Here is a 24,914-nt window from a genome sequence, read left to right on the forward strand (position 1 = left end):
AAATAATCCTTTCATTAATAATTTTTGGGAAAGAAAGCTCACTAGAATAAAAGACGGCATTTTTAAAGGCAGTTGTCACAGGATATGGTTGACCAAGCCCAAAAACTAGTGGGTATCTATATGGCCAACCTAAAATGAACTTTAAAGTAGGATATTTTAAAGTATTCCATTAGGGAGGAAATATTTTAGGTACCAATTTTCTCTTTCCACAGCATGTTTGGTTCTTCACATTCAGAAAATTGCTATCTGAAAGTGTACTACACTTAAGAGTTAACCTATGAAATGTAAATTTCAAAACTACAGAATGGATTTGAACCCATAAGGTTCAAAATAAATAATCCATTCTGTAACCATTTTTTACATCAGAAAAATGTGAAGCAAGTGACAACAACAAACAACTCTCCCACCCCCCACCCCAAGCACAAGTGCGGCCATCTCCTGCCCCCGCCCCGCATGACCGAGATCGCACCTGTCATCCCTTCGGGCGCCCATCATCCCGGCACACGCCCATCGTCCCGGCGTGCCGGAGGGTAGGGGGAGAGACAGGCATAATCACGGGCACACTGGGGGAAGTGACAGGTGCAAATGGTGTGCTGGGGGAGGGAGAAGTGGGCGCGATCTCGGCCATCTCCCCCCCCACCACCCCCAGCACGATCATGGTCATCTCCCCACACAGGGGTAGGGTGGAGAGATGGCAACGATCATGCTGGTTGGTGGGGGGGAGATGTCCGAGATTGTGCCCGTCTTTCCTGCAGCAGCGCGCCTCTGATCACGCATGCCTTCCCTGCACGAAAGCAACTGAGATTGTGGCCATCTCCCACTGGGGGAAGGGGGGAGAGATGGCTGCAGTCTTGGTCGCCACCCAAAGCAGTGTTAGCGACCCAAGTCAAAATGTTTCAGAAATTTTTGTTCGTGACCTGATTTGTTCATGAAGCAAGGCGTTTATTGATACAGTGGTACCTCGGCTAACAAACTATGTTCTACTATCAAAGAGTTAGCTATGGTCAATTGAAAAGAAAATCAGGAAAGTCTCTGAGCCTATTTAAACATTATGTATGTTGAAACAGATCCCCTACAATAACCTGAACCTTCCAGTTATTTAAGAAGAAATGTGCAAGCAAAAAGTAATCAATTCTAAAATAAAATTTGAAATCAAGACTTTTAGATGTCCCCAACTTCTGACACTCCAATACATCCTGTATCAATCAAAAAACCTAGGGTAGGGTCACCAAGCCCATATCAGGTAGTGAAGTACTAAAGCAGTATATGTATCCTTGCTCCCCTATTGTCCCAGTGATGGAGCTCCAAAAATCCTTGTTACCACTTTAAATGATAACACAAGGCTGTTATCAATTGCTGTCAAACAGGCAAGAGTAATATGGTCTCGTGATGAGTAAAGAACTGAGTAAAGGGATTTGTACCACATTCTCTAATGAATGACATACATACCAAAACTATGAAAGAAAGCAATAGTTTTTTCTTGTATATGTAATACACAGAAGAAATACTGAAACTGTTTTTCTAGCCTATAGTGAACATGAATATGTACATGCAGCTACATTTCTTGAAGGTCAATTTCTTGGCAATAATCTGGCACATTCCACATGACTGACACCAACATTATATTCTGAATAATTCAATACTGAATTGGTGAACCGAGAAACAAGGGAGGTACATTGCAGCAGTCACAGACAATGTTATGTCACACAGCTGGTAACATCTGTTTTTCAGCAGTTATTGCACAGCATTGAGAAACTGCTTCCAATGAGAATACCAAGTAATTCCTTGATGAATATCTTTTCTGGAATGTCTCCCTTCCCTCCATATGGTTAAACACAGGAAAAATTCACAGAAAACACATTTGTTTATCAACACCAGGTTCTCAACTTACTTTGCAAAATAACACTTTAACATTCTGGTAACTCAAAATTCTTCCACTAAGCAAACATGCAAGGAGAATGAAGGGCAGGGGGGCTGACCTAGACCCTTTCTAATGAATATTTTTCCAGACTCAAGTTGTGCTGCAGTAGATCATAAACATTTTATTTGGAATAATTTCAAAGGGTTCAAACAATAAAACATTTATGTTCATGCCAGTAGATTGTGCCTGTGTTTGAAATATATACCTATTTGAATACTTTGGACCAAAAAGTTATTTCACCCTCTTTTAAAAAAATACCTGTCAGAAAATAGAAAAATAAGGAAGGAAAATATAAATGCTGTATAAGTAAGGGCAGTTTCAATATAATACGGGAAACAGTTGCATAAGAGTTGAAATTCATTGATAAATAAGCTTTCTGTATCCAAAAGTGTGTAGGCCTGTAAAGATTATATATAGCTTCTCTATTAATTTCAGTGAAAGAAACCAGACTCAAGTGCAAACTAACACACTATAAAAATGAATATGGAAGCTGCTACATGCAGAGAAGCTATGTGCATATGTGTAAGGCTTCTGTATCTCTAGCAGAGCACACTATTTGGATCCTTGCTTTAATTAAGAAATGTACATAACTGCCAAGTCCATGATTATATCTGAATCAAGGGACAACATTCACTTGTCCAAATGTTTCCTCACTTTATGATTCCTATATTAACTGCATGAACCAGACCTAGTCCATGCATGTTTTATTCTCCCCATGACAGAAGTGTCTAGTTGGGCCATTCAAAATTATTGACTGTCCATGTCCCAGATCCTCACTCCACTTTTCATACAACATGGAAAGACCATCATTCCTTTAGGAGAAACAGTAGAATATCAGTTAATCGTAATGGAATATTTCTACTTGCTCTATCACTGCTAGAGTTCCACAAAATAAAAAGGTAAAAATCAGCCAAGTCCTTCATTACATAAATGAAACTATATTTGTGCTAGATAATCTTGTATGCAGAAGAGGTTTTATACCTTTCCAATTGGTTAATTACCAAAGAAAATCACCACAGAAGTCCATGTAGCAAAAAACAGCCATGACACTAATGCTAAACCAGTCCATGGTATTTCACCATGTGTCTTACGTTTGCATATTTGTGTGGTAACTGCTCATGAGTAGTTCCCACACACCTTCATCTTTCCCCAAATGGTGGCACTTATCCCACCAGCTCCCACAGGTAAGAATCAATCCCAGGGTGCACCATTCCTGCTTACCCCACCTACCTCTCCCTCATTAGCCCACACACTCTCCTGGGCATGGCCCCAGCCAGTCACTTTTCCTTTCTCTTGCCTGCTACCCCACAGAGGCACCATCCACTCATTAGAATAGCATGGTTGCTCTGCAGGAGTAACAGAGCAGCACCCTCCACTGCTGCCGCCACACTCTATGCCCAAAAGCACACTTGCCCTCCTCTGCCTCCCTGCACATGTGCCTGAAGCTCCCTCCCCACATCTACTCAATTCACACATGCTGTTGGGTCGCCTCCCTCCAAGAGTGCAACACACAGAGTATAGCAGCATGGACACCAATGCCAGGGACAACTGGAATGCACCCTATTGGGTATGCTTTCCCAAGGGGGCAAAACAATGAGGCAAGGTAGGGATGGTAGCAAGGCTAGCATAACAGCAAGGCAATGCAGCAGAGAGACTGGCAGCCAGGCATCAGGGAATGCATGCCAAGAGGGAAGGCAGGGAACACAGAGACAGCCAGTCAGCATCCCGCTGCTGGCAACTCAGCAGCCACTAGGCAGAACAGGGCAACAGAAAATGGCAGCTGTAGTGGCTTCTGATACTGAGCTGGCAAGAGCAGCTGCAAAGGAGTAATGATCGGAAAACATGGTAAATGAAATCACATATACCAACCAGCAATGGTGACGCATGCAAACCTTAGAAAAAAACCATTGAATCTCTATGGGGATTCATGGTAACCAAACAGGTCATGCTCCACCATGCATGCTGAATTCACAATGAGAAGCTAGCTCTCCAACATGGCTTGTCGTTATGTGTGAACACACTCAATGTGTGTGTGTTCCCCTTGCATCCTCCTTAAAATAATGTTGTGTGTGTATAAATACATCATTGATATTACTCTCAAGTAATACATTGCTGTGTGATTGTATGTTTTTGTTTTTTCCTTTTCTTTTTCTGTATATCAAAAAATATCTTTTAAAAGCATCTTTTTTCTATCTGTCAGATAAAAAAGCAACTGGAAAGTGTGATGAACATTTTTTTTCTTTAGGCAATTACTGGGGAGTACTTTAGGGCTGAACTTGTTTCTTCAGAATTACACAACCATGTTGTAATCGCATGAGCAGACAGACAAGATCATGACATCCTAACTGGTAATGATGCCGAAATTCCCTTTGTGCAGCAGTCACACTATCACCATTCTCATAAAAGGCTTTTACAGTGAATGCTCATTGCGCACCACTCCACTGCTCCATTATAACTAACAGCAAGGGGTTCTAGATGAGGTCACACTGGTTCCAAACAACTGCCAATGCCCAAGGTCGCCAACTCCTAGTTCCATAATTTCCCATTTCCCTGAGCCACCCTGTACTTAGCACAATATAAATGCTAAATAAATGTATAAATAAAGCATATACTTACAGAATCCAGAAAACAGAGGTAGGTCCCGGAGCTCTGCTCTACTGCCCGATTTTTAGCAAAGCCCACTGTTGATAAAATAAAAGGACAGTGTACCTCTTGAAAGAATTACGCGCACGCTCTCTCTCCCTCTCCCCCCCCGATATATATATATATATATTCATTCATTCATTCATTCAGTCATTCATTCTCTACTTAGAATTAGGTAATATTAAATGAGAAGAAAAAAGAAATACTGAATGTACACCCATTTGCCTTCATTGTCAACCATTTTAAAAGGTGCACCCCTCATTAAGCTCCGATTTGTGCCTCCACATCCAAGCCCTGGCTCAGATTTAAAGGGCACTCCAATGAAGCATTCTTAGTTTGTACCTGAGTAAGCCAAGACCACAAGTACATCCTTTCCACTTTCCCAGTTCAGATGTCATGGGAAACCAGTTTCAGAAGACAGATTGGAATCTACTGGTAGATCTCCAAGCTATTTGATCAGCAAGGATTTCTAATTCCCAATCCTTTAAAGATCATAAAAAAGACTTTTTGACTTGTAAATCAGGCTTCTAATATGAAGGACGCATGGAAGAAAGCAGCAATAGATTTGTGTCTTGAAGGATTTGTTCAGGAGCTCCAGTTCTAGTACAAATAAGTAGCTACAACTTGTTTCTAAAAGTTATACCTAACTTAATCAGCTATTACCTTACACTTGGACCTCAGGATTCTACTAAGAACAAAGTAGATCACAAAAGCCTGAAGGATACCAACCCCTGCTATCCGTTTTTCCTGCAGGAAAGTACACCAAAAGAAGGGAAAAGGAGTAAGGTGCACTCAAGCTCATTATTTGTGTAAAAACAAGCCATTGTTTAGCGGTGTGACTTATATCTTAACAGGTGATGGACCAGACTGGGCTATTTGAAGTGTGTGCTCCCTCGAGGTGTTTTCCCCAATTTTTTTCATACTTCTGCAAACTTTGAGTTTCCCCAAAATTTGTAGCCACCCCCCCCCCCGCCCAGTGCAGAGATGGTGCTACCTAAATACAGGCACTTGGAGAATTGAGATCTCTGTTAGAAAATATTCATGAAGTTAATGATGTTATAACTACTCCTGAAATGAAGCCATTAGAACAGTTCAATGACTGCCACAATTACATTGAAATTTAATCAGCACACTCAAAAAACATTACCACATCCTCAGCTGATTAAGCACTGCCTTGTCATGGCGCAGGGGCTTGCGTAGCTCAATGAAGCCATGAGCTATGCCGTGCAGGGCCACCCAAGACTGACAGGTCATAGCAGAGAGCTCTGACAAAATGTGATCCACTGAAGAAGGAAATGGCAACCCACTCCAGTATCTTTGCTATGAAAACCCCATGGACAGAACCAAAAGGCAAAAAGATATGACGCTGGAAGATGAGCCCCTCAGGTCGGAAGGTGTCCAATATGCTACTGGGGAAGAGCGGAGGGCTAGTACTAGTAGTGCCAGAAAGAATGAAGCAACTGGGTCAAAGCCAAAAGGACACTCAGTTGCAGATGTACCTGGTGGTGAAAGGAAAGTCCGATGAGGTAAAGATCTATACTCCATAGGAACCTGGAATGTAAGATCCATGAATCAAGGCAAGCTGGATGTGGTCAAACAAGAGATGAGAAGACTGAACATTGACATCTTAGGAATCAGTGAACTAAAATGGACAGGAATGGGTGAATTTAATTCAGATGACCATCAGGTATACTACTGTGGGCAAGAATCCTTCAGAAGAAATGGAGTAGCCTTCATAGTCAATAAAAGAGTAGGAAAAGCAGTACTGGGATACAATCTCTAAAATGACAGAATGATCTCAGTTCGAATCCAAGGCAAAAAATTCAACATCAAAGTAGTCCAAGTCTGTGCCCCAACCACTGGTGCTGAAGAGGCTGAACTTGACCAGTTCTATGAAGGCCTACGACACCTTCTAGAATTAACACCAAAAAATGATGTCCTTATCATCATGGGGGATTGGAATGCTAAAGTAGGAAGCCAAAATGTAACCGGAATAACAGGCAATTTTGGCCTTGGAGTACAAAATGAAGCAGGGCACAAACTAGTAGAATTTTGTCAAGAGAATACGATGGTCATAGCAAACACTCTTTCCCAACAACCCAAGAGATGACTCTACACATGGACATCACCAGACGGTCAACACAGAAATCAGATTGACTATGTGCTCTGCAGCCAAAGATAGAGAAGCTCTATACTGTCAGTAAAAACTAGACCAAGAGCTGAATGTGGCTCAGATCATGAGCTTCTGGTTGCAAAATTTAGGCTTAAGTTGAAGAAAGTCAGGAAAAGCACTAGGCCACTCAGGTATGACCTAAATTATATCCCTGATGAATATACAGTAGAGGTGAGAAATAGATTTAAGGAATTATATCTGATAGACAGAGTGCCTGAAGAACTATGGACGGAGGTTCGCAACATTGCACAAGAGGCAGCAACTAAAACCATTCCACAGAAAAAGAAATGCAAGAAAGCAAAATGGCTTTCTGAGGAGGCTTTACAAATAGCTGAGGAAAGAAGGGAAGCGAAAGGCAAGGGAGAAAGAGAAAGTTACACCCAATTGAATGCAGATTTCCAGAGAATAGCTAAAACAGATAAGAATGCCTTCTTAAATGAACAAAGAAATAGAAGAAAACAATAGAATAGGGAGGACCAGAGATCTCTTCAAGAAAATTGGAGATATGAAGGGAAGTTTCATGCAAAGATGGGCATGATAAAGGACCAAAATGGCAGGGACCTAACAGAGGCAGAAGAGATTAAGAAGAGGTGGCAAGATTACACAGAACTATACAAGAAAGAGTTTAATGTCCCCGATAACCACGATGGGGTGGTCACTGACCTTGAGACAGACATCCTGGAATGTGAAGTCAAATGGGCCTTCGGAAGTCTGAGCGACAACAAAGCTAGTGCAGGTGACAGTATTCCAGCTGAGCTATTCAAAATCCTAAAAGACGATGCAGTAAAAGTGCTACATTCAATATGCCAGCAAATATGGAAAACTCAACAGTGGCCACAGGATTGGAAAAGGTCAGTTTACATTCCGATCCCAAAGAAGGGCAATGCCAAAGAAAGTTCAAACTACCACACCATTGCACTCATTTCACATGCTAGCAAAGTTATGTTCAAAATCCTACAAGCTAGGCTTCAGCAATATGTGGACTAAGAACTACAAGAAGTACAGACAGGATTTCGAAGAGGGAGAGGAACTAGAGATCAAATTGCCAACATACGCTGGATCATGGAGAAAGCTAGGGAGTTCCAGAAAAACATCTACATAGTCAAGGCTATGGTTTTCCCAGTTGCAATGTATGGCTGTGAAAGCTGGACCATAAGGAAGGCTGAGCACCAAAGAATTGAGGCCTTTGAATTGTGGTGCTGGAGGAGACTCCTGTGAGTCCCTTGGACTGCAATGTGATCAAACAGGACAGTCCTAGAGGAGATCAACCCTGACTGCTCTTTAGAAGGCCAGATACTGAAGATGAAACTCAAATACTTCAGTCACCTAATGAGAAGGAAGAGCCTACAATAGATGGCAAAAGAAGAAGGGGACGGCAGAGAATGAGGTGGCTAGATGGAGTCACTGAAGCAGTTGGTGTGAGCTTGAGTGGACTCCGGGGGATGGTGGAGGACAGGAAGGCCTGGAAGAATGTTGTCCATGGGGTCGCAATAGGTCGGACACGATTTCGTCACTAACAACCACAGCAAGACATGTTTACAAAACTGTGTGTGTGTGTGTGTGTGTGTGTGTGTGTGTGTGTGTGAGAAGGGGGGGGAGGGAGACTGGAACAAGGCTCTCCAAAGGAAGAAAATGAAAAGACTAGAACTGAATAACTAATCCTGCCACAAAGTAGTAACTGCTCCAGCAGGATCAGTTGTATAATCAAGCCTCTCTCCTTCCATCAGAATGCAATTGTATTTCAATATTTGCCTGTATATGGCAAGTGAAGCAAAAGAGTTCTTTGATGAAGGGCATGTCACAGGTTGTAAAATCAGTCATGGATTGTTCCTACAAGGCATCCTACAGTTGACAGGACTGTGATGAAAGGGAGCAAGAGGCAGAGAAAAATTTAAATCCACACATTTAAAATCACCCACACAACACTCAGCGACTACCTTGTGTCTCTATTGCCTATGGCCATACTACCCTGAAAGTGCCTCACCTCGTCTGATCTCGGAAGCTAAGCAGGCTCAGTCCTAGTTAGTACTTGGATGGGAGAATGCCTGGGAATACCGGGTGCTATAGGCTTTTGGGGACTTAGGAGCACAGATTAGTCACCCCCTCCCCAGAAGTCGAGGGGCTCCTCAGGACACTGGATGTTACAAAGGCGATGGACCCTGACGGGTTACACACAAGAGTACTTCAAGAGTTGGCAGGGGTTCTCTCACACCCGCTGGCCTCCATTTTTGAGGCCTCATGGAGAATGGGAGAAGTTTCAGAGGATTGGAGTGTGGCGTCAATGCTTTCAATTTTCAAAAAGAGTAGAAGAGACATGGGGAATTGCAGACCAGTTAGCCTTATGTTCATTGTAGGAAAACAAAGGAAAGGCTCATAATAGTGAGAGATCTAGTGATGCTAGATAGGGAAGGGAGACTGGCAGCCACACAACACGGCTTCCACAAAAACAGGTCCTGCCAGACAAATCTTGTGGAATTCTACAACAAGGTTTCAAGGTGGATAGACAGAGGAGATGCAGTGGATGTGGTTTACCAGGATTTCAGCAAGCCCTTTGACAAAGTGCCCCATGATATCCTGGTTGAGACACTGAGTTTTGAGATAGACCAAAGCACTGTCTGATGGATTAGGGCATGGTTGACTGACCGAAAGCAGAGAGTAACCATTAGTGGGGAATCATCAGGATGGCGGCCAGTGACAAGTGGGGTCCCCCAGGGCTCTATCCTGGGGCCAATCCAGTTTAATCTTTTCATTAATGACATGGAAGAAGGGGTGAACAGTCTGCTGATCAAATACTAAAACTGCTGACAATACTAAAACTGGGGCAGTGGCCACAACTGAGGAGCAGGTACTCCAGATCCAAAAGGATCCGGACAGACTTTGGAAGTGGGCAGAAGACAACAAGATGGTGTTCAATGTGGATAAGTGCAAGGTCTTGCACTTGGGGCATAGGAATAGCTGTCATAAGTACAGGTTAGGGGACAAGTGGCTGGAGAGCAGCATTTGTGAAAGGGATCTTGGGGTGCTGGTTGACTGCAGGCTAAACATGAGTAAACAGTGTGATGCAGTGGTCAAGAGGGCGAACGCCACCCTTGGTTGCATAGCCAAAAGCGTGGCTTTTAGATCAAGAGAGGTATTACTACCACTCTATATGACTCTGGTGCATCCACAACTGGAGTATTGTGTTCAGTTTTGGGCCCCTCGTTACATGAAGGATATAGCCAGGTTAGTCAGTGCAGCATAGGGCCACAAGGTTGCTGGCCAGTTTGCAGGGAAAGCTGTATGAGGCGAGACTGAGGGAACTGGGTCTTTTCAGCCTGTAGAAGAAGAGACTCAGAGGGGATCTGTTGCCGACATACAGGTGAGGGGCTGTCACATGGAGGTGGGCAGAGACCTGTTCTCTCCTGCAGAGGAGGACAGGACGCGCTCCAACAGAGTGAAGCTCAGGGAAGCAAGGTTCAATTTAGATGCCAGGAAGTACTTCCTGACAGTTAGGACCCCGAGGGTATGGAATGGGCTTCCACAGGAGGTGATTGAGGCCCCATCGGTGAGGGTGTTCAAGGATAGGCTAGATATGCACATGGTGGGCATGTCATGAGCTGAGCCGGCTGGAGCTGGGGGACAGACTAGATGGCCTGGGAGACCCCTTCTGACTCACTGTTTCTATGTTTCTCTATTTGATTGGTTTTTCCATATCATTAAATCAGTCATAAGATATAACCTGTTGAGCCCTTCTGATTTTGTAATGGATGATAGTGATTACACTGCATTTATACCTTGCCTTTTTTCATCTTGCGAGCAACTGAAGGCAGCTTACAAAGTTCCATTTTGACCTCATAACAACAACCCTGTGAGGTAGGTAAAAATGAAAGTGAGTGACTGGCCTGAAGTCATCCACTATGCTTTGCAGATGGGTTGGGACTAGACCCTGGATCTCCCAGGTCCCCAGACCAATATTCTAACCAGCACACTACACTAACTCAGAGAATATCATAGAAATACATCTCCCATGACAGTCAAGGTTTGAGACTATGAACATGTTCTTAAAGTACTTTTGCAATATTTAAAGGCTTGTTCTTAAATACTGGGCAGATTACTGGTGAGAAAAGTAGGCCCTATTTGTTCAAATTCAAACATAAAATTAGTTGCTTAAAGAAAAAAGTTACCTGAAGATTTGACAGTCAACTGTTCTTAATAACAATGCCTTTTTGCTATCAGCACAGTTATGTAATTCCAAAGAAATGGTATTCCTTATGGAAGCAAAATATTAAAAAATGGTCCCATACAAAGGATCTTGTGTTTGACATAAGCAAACAATTCACTGTGATATTGCTATACTGATGAGTCAAATGTTTGTGCCAAGGCTTTGAATTTTGTAAGGCCTGCTTACTTAGTGAAAAGAGCCTGTTACCATGGTCACAGGAGTAAAAACCTAAGACCCCGTGAGATATTAACATTCCTCACTCTTGGAAAGAAGTAGTTTTGTGGTACTTTCTTTAAAGCCACTGACCCTCTCTTTTGTTGGGAGTTTTCCCTTTTTGTTTTCTTTTTTCCTTTTCCTTGACAAAAAGAATAAGAAATGAATCTTAATCCAGTGTAAACAGTCCAAGCAGTGAAGACTGTCACATTGTTTCATTATTGGGGCTGCCTGTTCCAAAGGAAGTACTCCCTACAAGTTTTAACTACTCCTAACCACAGAAAAGTAAATTACTAAGGACAAAGGGGTCACAAAGATTTCTAACTGGCTCCCCAGATTTAAGTACAAATAAGCTGTTCTCCACTGGGAAAAGATTTCTGCATAGCAACTTGCTTTCAAAAATACAGAATACATCTTCACACAGCTTACCAATGATTGGGAAATTCAGAGTAATGCAAATAAGTAGATTTTTACCCCGCTATACGTTTTATCACATGCAGTACCTTGCAGAAATATTCAACCACCCTTGGATTTTCCTTATTTTGTTATGATACACGCTGCATTTAATCAGTATCATTACCATTCTATGTACACAAGATATTTAAAAACATGCTACAAAAAATATTTTGTACCAAGTACCTATGTGACAAGTACCTATGCACTTGTTGGTCAATGTTTGATAGAAGCACCCTGAGCAGCAATTACAGTTGTGAATCTGGATTAAGTCTCTGAGAGCTTTGCATAACTGGATCCTGCAATGCTTGCTCATTCTTCCTAACAAAACCGCTCTTGTTCTGTCAGGTTGGAAGGGACTTTCAAGTCTGAATGAGCCATTCTAAGACATTCAGACTGTTTATAAACCATTCCTGTGTTGTTTTGGATGGATTACCAGATAACACCAAGTTATGCTTCTTGGTAACAAAGTGGCACGGTATATCACCTTGCATCCTACACTTGGTTTCCATTCATGCTTCTCCAACTTACCTCCAAATGGCAGTTGGTATCCCATCAGGCCCCGCAGCTCAGCATATATCCCAGTGTGCACTGCTCCTGTCTGCCTTGGCTGCCTCTCCCTCATTGGCCCCCATGTTCCCCTGGGCACAGCCTCAGTCAGCTAGTCTTTTTTATTTTTATGTGCTGCTCAGCAAAGCGACTGCCTACTCACTAGAGTAGCACAGTTACTCTAGAGTAGCACTGCAGCAGCACTTCCCAGAGATGCCCTGCTCTGTGCCAACATGCAAGCACACTCACCCCTACACAGACCTCTCCTCCTTTCCTTGCTGCACGTGTGTCCACACACGCTTGTGTGCAGGACCTGCACATGCTGCTGGAACCACTTACTGCCCACAGCCAGGCACACAGAGCACCTGTGCAAGGGACAGGGAGTGCATGCCCGGTGGGCAGACTTTCCCACAGCTGGGGCAGGGGGTATGGGGAGACATCAGATCTTGTTCAGAATGTCAAGGACAAGTTAAGAGCTGGCAGGGCAGAGGACCTGGGCTTCTCAGGGTGATCACTCTGATAATGATGCATATGCATAGCCTGGGTGCTCCTCTTGTGTAAGGCTGCCATCACATGAAGAGACCACTAGTTCCCAGCGTGGCACAAGCAGTCCACTATTTGCAAGTGCCACTCCAACAAAGTGCAGCAACCAACCTCACTGCCTCTGAGATTCCAAGGCTGTTGTTGGGCATCAAGGCGGCAGTGCAAGGACAGAGAAGAAAATAGTGTAAAGTAGCCACAGCACAGTCCAACACAGCTGTTACTAGATAGAACAGTATAGCAGAAAACACAGGCTGGAGCATGTGCTGCAGCCACAGGCACTCTTGCCACCAAACTCTAGGATGGAAACATGGACACCACACAGAAACGTGACAGCTTAGTTCAGAAAGGCAAACAAGCCATGTTTTCAAAGCGATGAGCATTGCTGACTTTGTGCTACATGTAACATTTTATAGCAAGGTCAAAAGGTTCAGTTTTGGGCCTATCAGACCAGAGAAGCTTTTTCCACATGTTTGCAATGTCTCTGACATGCTTCTTTGTAAACACCAAAAGGGTTTGATTTTGGTTTGTTTCAGCTGACAACTTGGCAAGTGCATTTAAGTCAGCCTATATGTAGTCTTGCTTTGTCAATCTGTTAGCTATTCCACTTAGCTGCTCCCTTTGACAGCTGAAACAAGGAAATCTATTAAGACTATGTATGTCAAACAGCTATAAAAGCAGGTTTGAGAATGACCAAGGAAAAATTATGACCCCAACTGCCCAATTTTCTAGGTCTAAAAAAATACCTAAGAAGTTAGCAAACCTTCACCAAGGTTTCCCCACTTGGCCATTGACAGACAGTCACTCATGCCAGCAAAGATGGAATCACAAAGAGGAATGGATTGGAATATAATCCAACCTGCAGGAAGTGCTCTTGGTTTGGATGACATGACAACCTACTGTGGCTAGTTATGTCTGGCTCAACAGAGGACAGGACCTCTACTCAAAATTGTGAATGCATTTCCAATGCATAATGATTTTCCTTTCGTGATTTGTTGCAGGTGACTTTCCCCTGAGAAACACTTAAAAGAAGAGAACACTGAAAAGGACATTGACGGGGGGGGGGGGGGAGGATTAGCTATTATGGGCTCTATAGTGGCAAGACCCTGAAAAAATAAAATTGCAAACATGTTCCCAGATTCATGTTCCCAGATTCATGTTCCCTTCAGCAATAGGATACAAGGGAAGAAGAATTCACTTCAGTAGCTGTCAACTCTAGCTGACCAACTGAAGAAAAGGCACTGATGTAGGGAACATAAAAGTTAGGATTTCTCCTGCAAAGGCCTCTGGGATATGAACCAGCAGCAGCCAGAAGAACTGAGCGGAAGTGAGAGAGAAACTAGTCACAGCAAGTCACTGTTATGCTAAATCACCCAAAATGTCTTATTTTCAGGTTGCCTCAGTATGACATGAAAATACACTCAGTAGTGAAAGGGTTAATTCCCCTTTCCTCATATTTTCTGGACTTCAGTCAGTTCCTTAAATGAACACTGGAGTTTATTTTATATATATATTTGCACGTGACATATAATTCACCCTTACATTAAATGAGTAAAAGATTTTTTAAACTTTCCAAATATATAAACATTTGCTGGCTTTTCACTGTCTAGCATCTTCCAAAAAGTTTAATTAATAAGGAACTTGACAGTCAAATAGGAAAACAATCCCAAATTCATGCTAAATGATTATACCTTTGTTGAAATGAAGGAAAAGAAAAAACAAATTCAAACTTTCTAAATAAGAGTACATGGGAAATTTATTCTGGAAAACATGTGGGTCATTTCCCACATTTTATTCTCCTTCAGTTCTGTATCCCTCATAAAACCATCCTTTCTTGCAATCCCACAGAAAAAGACAGCAAGCTTTAAAACTCAATACAGGCATTTACAGTTCACATCCCACTGAGCTGATCTTCATTCTGGAGTGGTCATGCTTGGCAATTCAACTAGAATCCGTTACTTTCCAGCCTATTACAGCAATTCCAGAACTATTTACTTTGGCTTGGATCACAAATTTAACCTTATTTGTGCTTTTCAGTCTAACACACAATAGGCCAGCCTTCTTTCTAGTCTGTCATAAAGGTGGTGGGTTTCTCAATTCACACAATGTTGATATTCTTGTCAATTCTATCAACTTATAACTATGTATTCTTTGTATCCAAAGCACCTACTGAAAAAACTGATTAAAAAACTGAGGAAAAGCAGGTACTAATATCCAGCAAAAGGTGTACAGCACAATCCTATAAAACTGGGTTCAATAAGCTTTACTCCCTAGTATTGTTGGGACTCTTATTTGTCTCTTGAGAAACCTGTATGCGGGTTAAGAAGCAACAGTGGGAACTGGACACAGAACCACTGATTGGTTCAAAATTGAGAAAGGAATTTGACAAGGCTGTATACTGTCACCCTGCCTATTTAACTTATATGCAGAGTACATCATGAGAAAGGCAAGGCTAGATGAATCACCAGTTGGAATTAAGATTGCTGGGAGAAATATCAACAACCTCAGATATGCAGATGATACCACTTTCATGGCAGAAAGTGAAGAGGAACTAAAGAGCCTCTTGATGCGGGTGAAGGAGGAGAGTGCAAAAGTAGGCTTGAAACTCAACATCAAGAAAACTAAGATCATGGCAACCAGTTCTCTCACTTCCTGGCAAATAGATGGGGAAGAAATGGAGGTAGTGACAGATTTTATTTTCCTGGGCTCCAAGATCACTGCAGATGGGGACTGCAGCCAAGAAATTAAAAAACACTTGCTCCTGGGGAGGAAAGCTATGGCAAATCTAGACAGCATACTAAAAAGCTTCACCCTGCCAACAAAAGTGCATATAGTCAAGGCTATGGTTTTCCCAGTTGCAATGTATAGCTGTGAAAGTTGGACCATAAGGAAGGTTAAGCGCCAAAGAATTGAGGCCTCTGAATTGTGGTGCTGGAGAAGACTCCTGCAAGTTCCTTGGACCACAAGGCGATCAAACCGGTCAGTCCTAGAGGAGATCAACCCTGACTGCTCTTTAGAAGGCCAGATACTGAAGATGAAACTCAAATACTTTGGCCACCTAATGAGAAGGAAGGACTCCCTGGAGAAGAGCCTAATGCTGGGAACAATAGATGGCAAAAGAAGAAGGGGCAGCAGAGGATGAGGTGGCTGGAAGAAGTCACTGAAGCAGTTGGTGTGAGCTTGGGTGGACTCCAGGGGATGGTGGAGGACAGGAAGGCCTGGAGAAATGTTGTCCATGGGGTCGCACACGACTTCACAACGAACAACAACAATTGTTGGGACTGCATCCACAATTTGTCAAAATCACATTTGACAGTTATTAAGAAAGGGTTTGTGAATATGGATCTACTGACAAACAGAATGACTGCAATCTTATACACAATAAGCCACGTTTGTCAAGAAGTCTGGCTTTGTATAAACAACCTAATGCACTGGCTATTTTGGTCCTGTTTAGCTTCTACCTGCTAAAGCTATCACTAAACAAAACAGGAGGCTGACTTTATTATGCCACTTGAAAGTGGTCAATGAGTTTACAAAAACCTGGCTACATGGAAAGTTCTTGCGCTAAAGACAAAGTTCATTCATAGCTAAATTCTTTCACAGTACTTACCTCCACATGGTTGAGATGAACCGCTTCCTCCAAGTAGTACTTGAATGCCTACTTTTTCCAACAATACCTTCCATTTTTTAATTATGTTTAGTGAATTGTCCTGGTGAAAAGAGACTACAGTGAATTATTTTTAACATTTAAAAGTTAAGTATTTAAAGAAACATAATAATACATTCCTAGGACTGGTGTCCAAATAATAGTAGTACACTAGAACTAAAAAGAGTCTACTAAAATGGTACATACCGTACTAGCATCATTAAAAATGGAGAGCTCAATAGAACCTTGGAAGTCTTGTTCTAGAACAGACTTCAAACATTCTTCCAGCCAGCACTCAGCATTGTAAACTGGTAGAATTACAGACTGCAATGAATAAGATAAAACACAGTATTAGTCAGTATTCATGGCTCACATATATTTCCTGCATCACTCAAAATGATGCCGCTTTTCTTCTATCTACCTAACATACACACAGGCAACTCTGAACAGAAAACAAAAGGCACTATCATTCTCTTTACAAAGTATTTCCCATATTTTGCTTTCTTCTTCCAGGTCTACTTTTGTCCCCTCTCTTCCTAAACCACTCTTAGTTTAAGACAGCTTTATTATTTTACCAAAGATAGATTTGAGGATATCCTCCTGACTCACGTGGGATCATCCAATTGAAACCGTTTCTGAACATCACCTTCCATATTGTTATTACATTGCAGAGGCTTATCTTGGTTTCCTGAGATATACAGACTCTGATTTTCCCACCCAGGCATTTCTAAATGCAAAGGGAAAATCCAAAGTTGTGCTAGCATGTGTTCCCATTCTATCAGACACAGAATAGGATCCAAGGAACTTATGGTAGGAACTTATGTTAGTCCTGCACCCTCTCAAGCCCAAAAGAACAATATATTCAGGGCTGTGTCACCCCTTCACACTGAAACATCTGAAGCAAGTAAATGCAAAGATTAACCAGCAGTGCTTCACATTGTTTTCAAATTGCCTCATACAAAGTCTGAGGTCGCTCTAGCAAACCCATTAATTTTTGCCATTAATAATCAAGAATAGGAAAACAATTTAAAATGTTATGATTATCTAGTCAGGAGATGACATACATTCAAAATTACAGTGCCCAACATTATTATATCTGGAGAATACAGTAATCTTCCTTCAATTATTTTAGTGGTATCATCAAGCCATAATAAAATTTGCACTTCTATTGCATTTTCTCAAAAAGATATTAAAAATGATTAGTTTCCAAGCAAATTATGAATGATTTTCTAGAAGAATGGGGGGAAATGCCTATTTCATGTATAGGTTGTAGGAGAAAATACTGTACAAACATACATGCACCCACACATCCTAAAGGACAGGTATCTGTATTACAGGAAAGGTAATGTATGTGTGAGGCCCTACAACTCACCATGTGTTCTACCTATATGTGGTCTTAACTGCTCCTGACAATCGCTCTGCCCTTTAAACACTCTGAATATCTTTGTAAGTCAACATGACCCACACAAGCCCCCATCCTCTTCCTTAACTTTGAATCGTGGAGAGGACAGGGGATTGCCTCTCATACTGCATTTAAGTTATTTCAAGGGGGTCTGAAGCTATATATGACATGGTCCCACCCCCTCCCATGCCAGAAAAATCATAGGATTGTAGAAACCACACGTTTTGGCTAGCTCTAAAAGGATTGTGGATCCAGTGTATGTGTCTCTTTCCAGAGAAGCTGTCTATTTGGCAAAACTCTATAAACACCCATCACATGATTTAAAAAAAAGTAACCAAGTAAAAGCAACTTCTATCTGTCTAATATTTTAAAAAAATCTCAAAGGAGGGGAGGGACTGGGTAAAATCGTGTTTATAATGAACAGGTCTTATATTTAGAATAAACCACTCAAGTGATTACCACATCATGCTTTCAGGCAAATGTAAATCATGAAGACTTCCCACTCAGCCATGAAGGTTTCTAAGTGACTTTGGGCCAGTCACTTACTCAGCCCAACCTACCTCACAGGGTTGTTGTTGTGAGGATAAAATTGAAAGGAAGAGACTTACATAAGCTGCCTTGGGTTTCTTAAAAGGAAAAAAAGGCAGGATATAACTATAATAATAGTTAAGTATTAATAATATAACATGGAAATAGGCTTCCATAGAAGTAATTTCTGGAGCTATTTTTAGGAAGTTATATTAGGGTATGATCCTATGCACATTAGGCAGAAAATCTGCACAACATCCAGCATTCCTTAACTATGCCTTAGGAATTTTTTTAAAGGGAAAGAGAAAACATGCTTTGGGAGGGAGAAATTTACAAGAAAGGAGAAAAAAGCATGGCAAAGGTTAAGCTTACTCATGTCCATTCCAAATCACCCTCTTCTGTAGCAGCTTTGCTATTAAAAACAAACAAGCTAAACAAAACACAGCTGAATGAACACTACTCCACACATTCACAAGCAACATTTAGTACACCTTCTCTAACCAACAGCATGCCTACAACATACTTAGGAAAAGGTTTGGCATTATTGTAGCTATAAGCATCTACTTTGCTTCTGATCAGTCTGCCAGCAATAAGGCTACCACTTTTGGTTCCTCTGCTGCACCTCACAATCCTAAATATTCCTGAGAAAAAGTATACTTAGATTCACCATCCTTTCACAGATGTGGCAGACATCTACAAACAAACAAGCACATAAATAGAGCGATATGGAACATACCACCTGAATCCTACTGCTTTCTCTGACCTCCCTATTCAAAGGTGCAATGGGCTGCAACTGAGATCTCCCTAATAAAGGAGGTGATGGTGTGATTGGATGGGTGGACTTGGGGAGCCCAGAATCACCAGCACAGCTATCTTCTTGCTGACAGGAAGGCAGACTGCTAGACCCCCCCGACATTTCTGTGACATCCATCCGTGGCTGCACGATCAGGAAAAAAACGGGGACACGTAGCATCTTCCAGACAAGGGCCAGCCATAAAGCCATAATGAGCCTTTTAAAAGTGCCTGCTTTAGGCCTGCTACAACACTTATGAAACAGGGCTGCAGGTTTTCTGCATCAAATAAATTAGCGTGAGGATTATGGGGTGAAATGTAAGCAGTAGTTAGGGGGAAAGCAGGAGCTAAAAAGTCCCTGGAAGGTGTGCTGTGAGGAGCACCGAATTAGACGAAGGCTGTGTGGAGTCGGGGGGATAAATGAGGGAAATACAACAACAGAGTCACGGAGCGGCAAGGTCAAAATAACAGGCAGGCAGATGAGAAAAGGTAAGGAAAGAAAGCGAGAAGACTAAGAAGGGGCGGAAGGAAGAAGGACGGGAGGAAGAGGCCCAAAGAAAGGAAACGCAGGCCAGGTGGATGCACCGGCTTAACCCAGCCCCCCACAGTGCGACCCCTTCTTCTCGCGGTCGCCACCCACGACCGCGCCCCTCCCCCCGCTTCCTCAATCCTGCGGGCGCGCAGCCCGAGAGGCAGCGCGTGCAGCTGCTCCTCCGCCCCTCCCACTCTTTCCGGCGCGGAGCAGTAAAAAGCAAGGGCTAGAGCGGCAGCGGGGAGGAGTCGAGCGCGCGTGCGGGTTTTCCTAGATGCTGCGGCCCGGCGCTGGGAGAGAAGGGGAAGCGGCATGTTGTGGATTATGGGACAGTGTGGGGGGGTGTATTAACGGAGCGCTGAATAGACAAAGGATCTGAAAGTTTGCCTTTTTTCTTACCCACCTAGCCAATTAGAGCTAGGCATGTTCAGTGTAAACAGTCCTGAAATCCTCTTTGCACATGTACAGAGGCTCCGTACCATTTGTTCTCTGTTAAATAGCAGTGATTAGGGCTGAGAAGCACTTTCCGGGGCACTTTGTTTCTCTTCTCCCACCCTTATTCTCCCCATGCGCAAAGGTGTTACATTCATTTTTTTTAATTTGATTTGTACACCACCCAATAGCCAAAACTCTAGGTGGTTCACAAAGCGACACCTTCCAAACTACCTAGCTTTCCAGCGCCTCCTTAATAAGTCTTCCTGCCACTTTCTCACTGTAAATGATGTAACTTTCTCTTTCCTAGTCACCCTCTCAGACCTGGACGTCTCGTCTATTGTTATACACACTTAGGCAGCGGGGTGAAAGGTAGAATTGTCAGTATTCCACATGCTTGGAGTTGCAGGGCTTCTTCGGTTTTAAGTGTGCTTAGGATTGCAGCCTTCATGAATGAAAGAATGAGAATCAATGCCCAAGTACAGAGTTTAGTTTTTGGGAAGACAGAAGATAGAATAGAAAAAGATACGAAAAGGAGGCAGGAGTCACCAAAAATAGAGGAACTTGTGCAGAATTTTTATCTTTAAATGTGCTGAATCCTGAGCTAAAATAAATACCCTGGACAGTGGACTACTCCTCAGGACTTCACTAAGTGCTACCATGCAAAACATATTGGGCATGATGTCTGATTGGGTGTGAAACAGCCAGAGTAAGCCCAAGAGATGATTGGGGCATAGGCACACATATGCCAGTCCAAAATCACCTAGTTTCCACTTAAAACATTTCTTTTAAAGCGATCCTGAGCTTAGGTAGATCCTTTAGAAAAAAGAGACTGCACATTCATATTTTTCTGAGCATTAGAAGCTTGTGACAAAGGGAAAACTATACCTAAATGGGAATTCAGTCTTTCCACACAAAGTAAAGCAAGGGGGAATTCTCAAGTAAAGCAGGAATAATTCTGAGGATCTTGCTGGGAAGTGGGATTAAATCCCCCCAACCCCTTTTCATAGCTTAAAATGATTTGTGCCTTTGGTTTTTTCAAACCAACCAAAAAAAAAAAAAACAAGTAAAAAAACCTTCTGGCAGCTGTCAAGTAAAACAAAAAAGGGGAGGTAATATACTGAAAGCATAGGTACAGCAGGGTTTGCTCCTAACCCTAACCCTTCCCCAAACTTTGCCCCAGCCGATGCTTCAAACCTCTGCAGTCACACAGTTGTGGCTAGAAATAGGGATTATTCCTAGCTGTCAAAATGGGAATTTGCAAAGCCACTTTGCCAGATTTCCTAATCTCAGCTATGACCACACCCACAAAAAGGGGTAAAAAAGCAGAAAATCTCTTGTGAGCCTGTAACAGCTTGCAATCACAATGGGGATGGGATAGAACAAGTGCCAGTTGTCCCCAGGTACTGCTTAGGTACTGCTTAGGTACTTCGGGGCAGCTGTGCTTATTCATCAGCCCCATAGGAAGAGAGACTATTTCGCCTCAGTTACCATTGGTCTTTGTAGCAGAGTACTCGTACCCACAGTGGGTTAATCATCTTAGTTCAGACAAAATGATGGCTTACTGTAGGTGGATCAACCCTTAGCCATGGGTTGTTGGTGTAGGTTGTTCTTGCCCACTCACAAGCCACCCTGGGGTTCACATGACATTTGTGTGTGAGAGAGATGCAAGCCCAGTCATTGTGTAGCTATTCCACTCTTTCCTCCTTAATGATTTTCTGTGGTAAGAAAGAAAGGGAAGAGAAAGGAGGTAAGTGGTGGAAAAACACAAAGTAGGAGATGATTTGGAATGGACCACATGTAAAAATCTGTAAATGAGGCAAGGCAGTGACACCATCGAAACAATACACATCACAAAAATATAGTTTTAATAAATTATCATTTAATTTTGAATTATTTATACTAGTACATGCATTAAGGTTATCTGAACATATTTACTGGCATGCACATAATGTTGGGTACTATACTGGGTGCCTAGTAACTTTATCTGCCTAATTGATTTTCCACTTGTACTTTTCGTCAAGAATTCAGCTAAGTATATTTGCACCCGTTATGTGTACATGAACTTGCATTTTCTCAAACTAGTTATCAGAAAGTAACATTGACATTTGTTTTTATGACTTTTTACTTTCAGTTTAGGAAACTGTAATGATGTGGTTGTAATCTTACAAATTATTCATAGCTTCTATTACTTTCAGCAGAAAGGCCCACAAGTAAATCTATTTCAGGATCATAAGTTTTCCCCCATTGCTCTGAAGTTGCTGGATTTCTGTGTGATAATTCTGTTAACTGTAAAAAGACACTGGCCAGGTTCCAAAGCCAGTTCCATGAGCCCAAGGGAACTTTAGTCTTACTTTTCTTAAAGCAAATTTTCCATGCTGCATGGCAACCTACTTGTGAAACCAGTGCAGGGGAATATGCAAAAGCATTTTGTGATATGGCATGGGAACAGCTGTTCAAAGCACATACAAAAAGTCCCAAATTCCAGTGGGCTAGCCCAAATCACAACTAAGTAGTTTTTGGGATCCCAGGTTTAATGCTGTAGCATGAGTTTTTGTAGACAAGATTCTATTTTTTACAAAGCACACTGATGTAATAATACATGTTCACAAGGTACGGTCAGCACTCCACATTTGCAGGGGTGAGGGGCACAGGACCCCTGCAAAAGTGGAAGAACTGTGAAATCTCTACTCCCCCTGCAACCTTAACTCTTAATATTGTCGACCATATGTGTACTGCATTTTCCCTCTCTCTCTGTATGTGTCTTTGCTCCCACTGATGTAGCTGCAGCAACAGCTTCAGGAATTTCCCTTTCTTTTTTCTTGATACCTGAATATACCAGTGTATAAGGTGACTCACATATAAGACAAAGTCAATATTTTAGGCTGTTTTTCTGCTGTTTGTCACCTTATATGCCAATATATTTGGGAATTTTCTGGAATATACTTCCTGGCCACATGTTCCTCATATTATTACTGTATATATCAGCATATAAGACAACCTCCAATTTTTGCTTTGCTATTTTTGGTTTCAAGGATCATCTTATATGCTGATACATATGCTAACAATGTGTGGAACAAGTGACCATAAAGTATGTTTCAGAAAAATACCCAAATATATTGGTACATAAGAAAACTTGCATATAAGACAAGGCTACAAAACTCCCTCCAAAAATACTGTTGTGTGATGATCACACATATATCTGTTTCCTCATGTGTACATATGTTGGATTTCCGTTTATGGTGGGTTCCCAAAACAAGAAGATAGACCCAACTGTAATTTTCTTCATTTGTTTTTAAACACAGATGTTTTGGGAGGGGAGTAGATTTCAATACCAGGGTAAGAAAAAAAACCTGTAAATAGGACTTGAGATAATATCATTGAAAAAATCTTATTTGGATGTCCTGGTCCCCTTTTCCCCAATTTTCATTTAAATGTTCTTACAACTGTAAAAGAAGAAACAAACATTCATATTTAATGATTTCCAGTTGTGTCATCATTATTTGATTTTTTTTAAAACACAAACTACTAATATTAGAATGTATGGCTTTCATATGTTCCATTTTTAATAACTTGTTTGGCTGATATAAACCACAGGCCTTGCAATCCTGTAGCCACTGGACAGTGTTTACATAGCAACAGAACTTTTCAAAGACCTAGCAGTGAGGCTGGAAAACCATTCCAGCCATTTAGTTGATGTTATGACCTTGGAGTGTGCTCCCCCACCTCACAGCTAGTGTAGAAATAGGTCATGTCCCAGGTTTGCAAGAGCAATCTCGGAAATGGGGTTTGGTGGGTATTGCAAGGGTGGATGTCACCATGTTACAAAATATCATGGCGATCCCTGAGCCCCCATCTCTGAGGAGTGATACTTAGATGCCCGAAACGGGTCATCTAATTGTTCTGAAGATGAGGGAAGAATGCAGGTGCCTCTGCACTCCTTCTATCCTGCATAGCATGCCCATAATCCTCCAAGTGTGGAGGGTGTGGGTTATCTGGATTGGATTATGCCCTAGAACATTGCTGTGAAGTGCCTGGTCCTACCTAATCTGAGAAGCTAAGCAGTGTAAGGCCTGGCTGAAATCTGGATAGGTGGCTTAAATGTTGTGAACCACCCCGAGAGCCTCAGCTATGGGTGTTATATAAAATAATAAATACTACTAATAATAATACATCATTATTATTATTTAGTAACTTGTACATACATATTTCTAGCTTAATGTTGCTATGTTATATATTTCAGTGAAATGACACAAGAAAAAATGAAACAAATTTGTTTCGTTTTGAAGGTGCAGTGAGAGATGCTGCACCTTCAAAATTTCAAATGCATTAGATGTTTTATTGGTGTTTGGATTATGTTGTCCCATTTCAGGGCTGGTTCTTGCTTTTTAAGTCACAGTTGCAACTGATTATGATGAATTGTATTATAATGCTTTACGACTAGTTTCACTGCTCAGTCTTCTACTTTGAAGGTCGAAATGAACTCAGTTGTAGCACAGCTGATAGCCAAAGGAACATTCCTGTTCAACGCGGTAAGTGAAAAATAACAGAAGTAGTCATCTTGGTCTTAAACAAACTGTAGATAACAGCTGTAACCCTTTAGAGATGGAAATTCTGCTTGTTTTTTTAATGTTTGGTATCATTCACTGTTTCATTAGTACAAAGTGTACTGTAGGCATTTTCAGGATATGGACGTGTTACAGTCATTGCTTAAGGTCTACATCAGATTAGGTGAGGGAAAGAAAGAGAACGAAGGTGTTGGCAGCGATGAATAAGGGCGAGTGGAAACCCACTCTCTTCAGTTCTTTCAGGTTTGAGGTTACTAGATAGCATTCTCCGCCTCGCTGTGAAAGTCATAAATCTTGAATATATTTGTATGTGTCCTGAAT

The 24,914-nt window shown here is 41.9% G+C and overlaps 1 protein-coding gene and 1 pseudogene across 4 annotated transcripts in view; one reads left to right on the plus strand and one right to left on the minus strand.

Moving 5' to 3' along the window:
* B3GNTL1 (UDP-GlcNAc:betaGal beta-1,3-N-acetylglucosaminyltransferase like 1) overlaps positions 1–19,667 on the minus strand; it is a 251,318-nt gene extending 231,651 nt beyond the window's left edge. For all 4 annotated transcript variants that reach the window (XR_006416961.1, XR_006416960.1, XM_044453701.1 and 1 more), the window contains exons 1-4: positions 19,006–19,667; positions 16,547–16,663; positions 16,304–16,403; positions 4,538–4,602 (exon numbers count right to left, since the gene is read on the minus strand). Coding sequence is in view for 2 of the 4 variants with exons in the window: in XM_044453701.1 (XP_044309636.1) it covers positions 4,538–4,602; positions 16,304–16,403; positions 16,547–16,663; positions 19,006–19,272 (549 nt within the window). In the remaining 2 variants the exon portion in view is untranslated. The remainder of the gene's footprint in view (positions 1–4,537; positions 4,603–16,303; positions 16,404–16,546; positions 16,664–19,005) is intronic.
* Positions 8,689–8,807, plus strand: LOC123035677 (annotated as a pseudogene).
* Positions 19,668–24,914: the final 5,247 nt, after the last annotated feature.

The sequence above is a fragment of the Varanus komodoensis genome, unplaced genomic scaffold (genome assembly GCF_004798865.1).
Source record: "Varanus komodoensis strain SLA01 unplaced genomic scaffold, ASM479886v1 scaffold7_1, whole genome shotgun sequence".
NCBI classification, from domain to species: domain Eukaryota; kingdom Metazoa; phylum Chordata; class Lepidosauria; order Squamata; family Varanidae; genus Varanus; species Varanus komodoensis.